This window comes from Mus pahari, chromosome 3 (genome assembly GCF_900095145.1).
Source record: "Mus pahari chromosome 3, PAHARI_EIJ_v1.1, whole genome shotgun sequence".
Taxonomy (NCBI): Eukaryota; Metazoa; Chordata; class Mammalia; order Rodentia; family Muridae; genus Mus; species Mus pahari.
In genome coordinates, this window is record NC_034592.1 from 96,064,115 (window position 1) to 96,072,657 (window position 8,543).

Sequence of the window (8,543 nt, forward strand, 5' to 3'; positions counted from 1 at the left end):
AACTATTTGACAGGTGAGAAGGAGGGGGACAAGAGGCTATTAGAGTAGATACTATTAAAATATATCATATATGAATATATCACAAAATACATTGCTTTATACAATTAATATATGATAAGAATTTTAAAGTATGCGTTTGTACACAATAAAATTTCAAGGGTAGCTGCTAATATACTTTGCAGTCACCTCTACCTGACAGAATTATCGGTAATCTTTCACTTATTTGTTTCCTAAGAAAGTATGTATTGTTATATCGATCATTGTTTTTTAAAATAGTGTGAATATAAAATAAAACTGAATATAATTTTGTGTGTGTATGTTCATGCATGTGTGTGTCCAGGTCAGAACTGACATGGAGTTCCCTTTTCAATCATTATTTTTTTGAGACAGGGTTTCTGACTGCATTGCGAGCTTGCTGGGTTGGTTAGACTTGCTGGCCAGTAAGCCCTAGAAATCATCTTGTGTTCATCTCCTCAGTTCAGGATTATAGGTGCATATTTGCATTTAAGCCGGTGCTGGGGATCTTTGGATACTTGAGGACCACTAAACATAAGCACCAATTCCTGTCTTGTGATCTTCAGACTAAGTGGATACGTTTGCATCATTCTGTGTTAAAGGTAAAGATGCCTCTTCTTTTTCCTAGGGCCTCATGTAGATGCATACGAGATAATCATGAAATCCTAAAAGCTCTACCAAGGATCAGGAAAATGACACTCTTGGGATGGCTGTTTCTAGCAGCAACATGAGAACGTCCTTGGGGGCGTCCTTACTGGCTTAACACTTGTTTAAGATTCATATTTTAAAAAACAACATGGGCTGGTGAGATGGCTCAGCGGGTAAGAGCACCCGACTGCTCTTCCAAAGGTCCCGAGTTCAAATCCCAGCAACCATATGGTGGCTCACAACCATCTGTAACAAGATCTGATGCCCTCTTCTGGAGTGTCTGAAGTCAGCTACAGTGTGCTTACATATAATAAATAAATAAATCTTAAAAAAAAAAACAAAAAAACAACATGAGGATTTTTTGGTAGATAGATTGCCACGAAGCATACTGATGTTAGGTAAGTATGGATGATTGTTGAACACAATGAACCAAAGCCAGATTCATTTTGCTTTGACTTCCTTTGCCTAATTACTGATCACAGATGATTTTAAGGCTGTGTTCCCCACCCCCACACAGTAAGCCATGACTCACTAAGGGAGATGAGCACAGTCCCTTGGAGGATAATCACGAGTGTGCCTTCTCTGAGGTTAACATGAACATGAGTTGGTCTTTTGTTGGTTATCACTTACTGTCCCCATAGTAACGGAACTTGTTCTGCTGGATGTCTTCATAGCTTTCAGTAACAGTAGCTGCTGCAGGAGGGCACAGCCCATAGTTGCTTCTCTAGGACCCATGTGTTTACCTTCATACAGAGCTCTTGAACCTAGCACCCAACAGAGAATTGCTTTATAGAGACTCCCAAGTCCACACAACTCTTTTTGTACATTGAGGGTCCAAGGGATGGATGGGTATTTGGGAAGTAATCACTATTGATGAGTCAGAGCTTTAGAGAAAAGTGGTGGATATTTTGTTAAGACATCAAAATACAAGTAGATGCCTGATTTTTAAAAATGGGTGCAAACACTGAAGAAATGGCTAAAAGAAATTTTAAGGTTTTTTTTTTTAATATTTATTTTGTTTGTGTGCCATCAGAGGTTCAGATTGCAGGAACTGGTTCTCTCCATCCACCACATAGGTCCCAGGGATGGAACTCAGGTTTGGAGGCAAGCAACTTTATCCACTGAGCCACCTTGTTTGTTTTGTTAAAGAATAAAGTGAAGAAACAGAGTCTATTACCTAGGTAATGATGGAATGGGATTTTAAAAAAATGTTGGGCAGAGGGACACTTCTCTGAGTAAATCTATTTATAGTTTTGATTTTTATAAACATTAATATTTTACTTATTTAAAAAAATTAAATCAGGGTGGGGGTGGCGAATGATTATTATCCCAGTGCTCAGAAAGCTAAGCTGGAGAACTGTGAGTTCCAGGTTAGCAGGACCCTGCCTTAAAAGAAGGGGAGGAAAAGTGCAAAATCATTGTGGGACCCAATCTGTACATTACATTGCCGGTGGGACCGAATCTGTATGTTACAGCGCTGGTGGGACTGAATCTGTAAGTTACATCGCTGGCCAGGTGAGTGCTTGCTTAGTATGCAGAAGAGCCTGGAAATGAAAGGTGAGGAAACGCTCAGGCCCTCCTCCAGGTTAAAGGGTTCTAACTATGCCACAGCAGTGTTCTCTTTGGTCCTAGGTTATCTCCTGAATGGGAAAAGAAATTCTTATAGTAAATAGCATTTGTACAAAGTGTTGAAATTTGACTACAGTCTATAGACTACAGAACAACATTGTAGCCAGGGCAGTTCTCCTGCTTTTTGGATCCCTGCAGTGGCTACATAAAGTAACTCTGTTCTTAAGGAACAGTGAGAGGAAGACAGCCTGTTCTCAGAAATCCAAGAGAAACATTGTGTGTACATTTAAAAAAAATGAGAGAGTGCCCATTAATGGGACAAAATTTTAATGCATTTGTAAAGTAGATGAAGGGTAAAAAGTTATTTGTAGTGCTTATTCAGCTTTTATATAGGTACAAAATTAACTTCAAAGGAGTTTGTTCTTTTAAAAATGTGCTTCTGGCTCCATTCCTAACACAGTCACCCACTCATCTAGATTTTCTTAAATCAGCGGAGAGCTTGCATAATGTTGAACCTCACTGATGAACTGACAAGAGGAAGATGGTGATTAAAATCACTTACAGCGGTGGTGAAATGACATGACAAAGTGGAGCCTTTGGTGCTGGGTCTCTCTGTCTGAGAAGAAGAGTTGTGTTTCTAGGTCTGTCCCTAACCCTGGTGTTACAGGAGAAAGGAAGACTTTTAGCCATAGACTTTTAAAAATCATCATTATTTAATCTTAATTTGGTCATTGGTAACTGAAATGGCAAATCACAGAAAGTAGCACGATGTGTATCCCATAGTTTTACCCTATCTTAAAGGGGAAGGCCATGCAGAGCTGGGTAGGACCTGATACAGATGGGTCCATCATGCTAACCAGAGAGCATTCTCCAGTTTTAACACTTTCCATGGAATCACTGTGTGGTTACATTTCTTTAGTATCCAGAACAACACAAGTACAGTATGCTTTCCTGTGACTTGGATATTTACAGTAAACAGCCGTATACCCCAACCCAGGGGTTCAGGTACAGATTTCACAATTACAAAGAACAGGCAGCATTATCCTTAGAGGACTCTCAGCAGAGGGCCAAAGCAGAGGAACACCGACAAAGTGCTTTGTTTTACCAAAACATGAATGGAAAACCGAGATTCTGGGACTTGTCACCAAATGCACAGCCAAGGAGAAACAAAGCACATTATTAACAGCATATATCATTCAATAGATAACTAGTTAAAGCTGGAAATAGTTCATCATAGACACAGGTCAGGACACAGGGGCCCAGGCCTAGGGTCTGGTCAGCTTGTGCCCCACCCACTTCCCCAGTCCTAGTAGTTTACATTGGATGTCTGCATTCGGAAGGACCCACTCAACACCCTGACTCTAGGAAACCTTTGTTTTCTCTGGTAGTTTGGGGGTGTGCTTTGTCTATGCTAATGGGCACAAGGAGCCCTGTACACATGAATGCTTTCCAAAAATCAATGATAAAGATCAATTTCTCAAAAGATAAGTGAAAAGGATTGGTTCTATGTGACAGTAGAGTGTTCCATGTGTCTCTAGGAGCAAGACCCTCCCCATTCCAGTTCTGGATACATTTGCTCTAACTGGCTTACTTCTCTATTGTGAATGCCAAATACTCAGCACAGCGTTAAAAATGCCATTTTCATGGAGAGATTTCGGATTCTGCCAGCAGCCAAGACCTTAAAGGAAAAGAATCAAGCATGTCTGGAGCTGGTAGAGCAGGTTTTTAAGTAAAGCCACACCCTTCTGGTATCATGTAGGCCTGGGAACCTCTGTCTCAGAGATTTGAGCCAATTAGTATTTCTACTAAGTTCTTGGCAGGTGCCAACCTGCTCTTCACCAGGGCTCCACAACTAGGTGCATCAGACATGTTTCTTCTCAACATCAGGACTCTGCAGGGATAGGATAGAGGGCCATCTGGACTAACCTTGTCCTGCCCAAGAGTCTCCCATCCTGAAGCCTCCTTGGTATGTAACTCCATTCCTTTGGATCAAAGGAAGAACTCAGGTACACACCTGATTCTCAGGAAACCAGGTCAATTCTTTTTTCCATCATCTTAGGAAATGGGGTTAGAAGAGAGCTGGCTTCCATTGAGTGAAATGAAATCCAGATTTTTTTTTTCTTTTTGAAATAGGATCTTGCTAGAGACAAAGCTGTCTCTACCACTCAAGTGCTGGGATTACAGGTATGTTCCACCACACCCAGCTGAAGTGAAGAGAATCTTTTAACACAGCATCAAATGCTATCAGCAGATTTAACTATAGAGTTTCTGGCAAGAGTTTCCACCTGTCAGTTGTATGTGAAACATTGCCCTGTTTTTTTTCTCTGGGTCGTTCACTAATTTTGCTTATTATTTCATAGCTTTAATTTTCTTGTATGTGTATTATTTTCAGAATCATCAAAGAAGTAGCACCTTTCCCCAGTCCTGTCTCTTAAATGCAGGGTTTTGAACACGCCAGGCAAGCGCTTTCTACTGAGCACCATTGCACTTTCAGTTGGTTTATATAAAAATACTTAGATAGTTCAGTTGAATTCTGTTTTTAAGTAACTCCAGTATACAAATGTATGTTGGTAATTTTGTTTTTATACCATTATAACTTACACTTTGTTTTTAAAGCTGAAACTTACATTTAAAACATGTTTGCTTTGGTGCTGCGGATCGAGTCCAGCTCCTCCTGCATGCAAGGCAAGAATGACATCACTGGACTCCTATGATAGCGAAGCTTTCATGTTTAAGGACCATGGCCAGCTGCACTGAACCCTCAAGCGTACTTTTATGAGCGTCTCACATTTGGGTGAATTTGGATAAGTCTCAACAAGGAAGTCATTTTTTCAAATATAAAAGACCTATAAAGAAGAAGGAGGAGGAGGAGGAGGAGGTGGAGGAGAAGAAGGAGAAGAAGGAGAAGGAGAAGGAGAAGGAGAAGGAGAAGGAGAAGGAGAAGGAGAAGGAGAAGAAGAAGAAGAAGAAGAAGAAGAAGAAGAAGAAGAAGAAGAAGAAGAAGAAGAAGAAGAAGAAGAAGACATCCCCTTCCTGTTTGTCCAAGTAGCACACAACTATCCCACTCAGGACAGTGACCTGTGCATGTCTGAATGTAAGTTAGGGTCTGGGTGAGGGGGAGGGGGTTAGGGATTTAAAAGGCTTTTAAAGAAATTTAAAAGCATGGGAATCATCCTTTTTGTTTTCCACGTTTTGTGTTTGGTTTGTCTTGAGACGAGATTAGAAAGCAACTCCCCTGAAAACAACATAAATGAACAAGCATTCAACATCCTGGAGAGAATCCTGGGCAGGACTATTATACAACTAGTTTCTCCTGAGAACACAATGTACTTAATAAGTGACTCCGAATCGACACCAAAAACGATACACAATATTTGTTTAGCAAAATATTTACCCATTGGTAAGCATGAAAATAACTATGTGTGATAATGTATCATCATTATTAGCAGAATAAAGGCCCCTCAAGGAGACCAAGTGTACAAGTAAGCCAATGTTAGCATCCTTCTCGACTCAAGATACTGAGAGAATGATGGTTTGGGGGAATCACCATGGTTTCAATGGGTACAGTTGTCATAGTTACGAAAGGAGGAGAAAGAGCATTCTTTCTGTGTATGATCAGAAAAACATGCCACAGTACAAAGCACGTGATAGCTGCATAATAAATGCGGATTATGTTACAAAGAGTGATATTCTTTTTTTTTTTTTTAACCCCACAAAATGTAACTTTAGAAGCTAGTTGAATAACACTTTTATCTGGAGGTCCATCTGGCTTACACGCTCCTGATTCTTGCTGATATAAGACAACTTCATATAGACACATACATATTGCACAACACTCTATGACAGAATGCTGCAGGGGAAGATTTCCATCTGGTCCATACTATTCTTCACAGATCAGTTCCTGAAGGTATTGTCCATGGTGACTCAAGTGTACTTCCAGAGAAGGGCCCTGAATCTGTCTCTCTGATTCACCGGCAAATTCTAGTGGCATTGGGTGGCCTTGGTAATGGACAAGACTCACCTCACAGGCAGGTGCATGTGTGACTCTTTGTTTGACAGCAGACCTTGCACCTTGACAAGCCTTCAGGGACTCAGAATGGCAGACGACATTCCTTTAACAAGCAAACCAGACCGTGATCATTGTTCTTTCGAGAGGAGTTGCTAAGGTTTCAGGGTAGCTTACTGTTGCCTTGCCAATACAACTTCTCTTCTACTTTTTTCTTTTTCCACCGGCAGAGAAGCAGCAGCTTAAAGGTCTTCCTGAAGGTTCTGTTGCAGAGAGCGTAGCAGATGGGGTTGATGGTGCTGTTGACATAGCACAGCCAGTAACCCAAGTGCCACAGGGTAACAGGGACACACTTGTCGCAGAAGGTGGAAACCAGGACCATGATGTTATAAGGAGTCCATGTGATGATGAAGGCCAGGAGAATGGCACTCAAGGTCTGCGCCGCTTTCCTCTCTTTAACTAGGACCATTCTCTTTCGTTTGGTCATTTGATGGCTGAGGTTGGGATCCAGGCCTTTTGTTGAAGGGTCTTTGGACACTGGGAAGGAACAGGGCATGATTTTCACCTTGCGACAGCCATTGTTCGTCTCCTGGGTCCCATCAGCTTTTACCACCAATCGGAACTTATAGGCTACACACTTCTGACTTTTGAGTCTATGAGCAGCAGCTGGAGACAGGAAGTATTTGGGAGCGTCATAGTCCTTGTTTTCAGTCCGAGGGCTCGCAAACGTTTCCTTCGTCTCTTGGGTATTGAATTCCTTCCCGGGGCTTTCCTTGGCCTCACTCTTGTAGACCACTTGAAAGACAGGGTCAGTGGTAGCCTTGGCTTCGTCCTCTGAAGAGGGACAGCTGCTACAGTTGGTAACCTGCTCAGCCTTTTCCCAGTCAGCACTTAGGTCAGTGGCCTGGGTTGGTTTTCCTGTTGTTGAGTTGCTTCTACGGGAGGATGACCAGGAGGCCTGATTCCTTTCTCTCTGGGCCAGGCTGGGTCTAGGGCAGCTAAAAAAAGATCTGAGCAGGGTCCTGTGAGCCGGCTTTCTCTTCTTGACTTCTGCCACAGAATCGGAACCTTGGAGGTCAGCCAGGTCCTTGGTTCGCTTCTCTGTTTCCCGGTAGATCCGGCAGTAGAGTATGGTCATGACGGAGACAGGGATGTAGAAGGCAGCAATGGCTGTCCCAAAAGTGATGGTGGGCTCAGAGAGGAACTGGATCTGGCACTCATCAGGTGGTACTGTCCGCTTCCCGACCAAGTACTGCCAGCAGAGGATGGCTGGCGCCCAGAGGATGAAGGAGACCAGCCATGCCAAGCCGATCATGATGCCAGCCCTCTTTGGGGTACGCTTAGCCCGGTATGTCAGTGGTCTTGTGATGGAAAAGTAACGGTCAAAGCTAATCACCAGAAGGTTCATGACAGAAGCATTGCTGGCTACATAGTCGAGTGCCAGCCAAAGGTCACAGGCTAGACTCCCGAGAACCCAGCGTCCCATGAGGATGTAGGTCGTGTAGAGGTTCATGGAGAAGATGCCAATGATGAGGTCTGCACAGGCCAAGCTGAGCAGGTAATAGTTGTTAACTGTCTTGAGCTGACTGTTGACTTTGAAGGAGATCATAACCAAGACATTGCCGACAATGGTCATCAGACTGACCACAGCGGTCACAGCCGCAATAGTAATGACTTCCCAAAGTCCGTGGCGTTCCAAAGCCTGGTGATTTACGGGGGTGCCGTTGACAGTGGTTTCATTGTGGTAAGACTCCCCTTCCATCCTGGCTCAAGAAATTACACTCAGATTTAGTCCAAGGTTTGGAGCTACTCTCTGTTTGGCCTCCCCTCTTCTTGGCCAGTATCTGGAAGAAACACAAACAGGTCAGTTCCGCTCATCACACACACTTCTGCATGGTTTTCTTTTTCTTTTGGGGTTCATCATTGCATACAAAATTATGAAATGCACGTAGAATGAGATGCTGAATTGTTGAACCTTTTTCCCCCACTGAAGAAATAATTATCAAAACTATTCATAGTGTTGAAATAGTTAAGGTAAGTATGAGGTAGAAGGCAAAATAAATTTTGGATAACATTCTAGAAATATATATGTATACATCATTGCATTGGATAACAGTATAGTAATATATGTATATAATCTTATCATCACAAAATTCTGCCTAATGAATTAAGTATTGGGCTTTGACTATAAAAATTCAATTACAAATTTTTCAATGAAAAATTCTGACATTTTTACACACATAACAAATGAATTTTGTCTTCCTGCCCCACTGTCCTCTCTCGTTCCTCCCTTCTCCCACTGAAA

The 8,543-nt window shown here is 42.2% G+C and overlaps 1 protein-coding gene across 1 annotated transcript; it reads right to left on the bottom strand.

Moving 5' to 3' along the window:
* Positions 1-6,308: 6,308 nt before the first annotated feature.
* Chrm5 (cholinergic receptor muscarinic 5) lies at positions 6,309-8,077 on the bottom strand. The gene has a single exon (XM_021194351.2). The coding sequence runs from the start codon at positions 7,998-8,000 to the stop codon at positions 6,402-6,404; it is 1,599 nt and encodes a 532-aa protein (XP_021050010.1). The 5' UTR covers positions 8,001-8,077; the 3' UTR covers positions 6,309-6,401.
* Between the last annotated feature and the right edge of the window lie 466 nt (positions 8,078-8,543).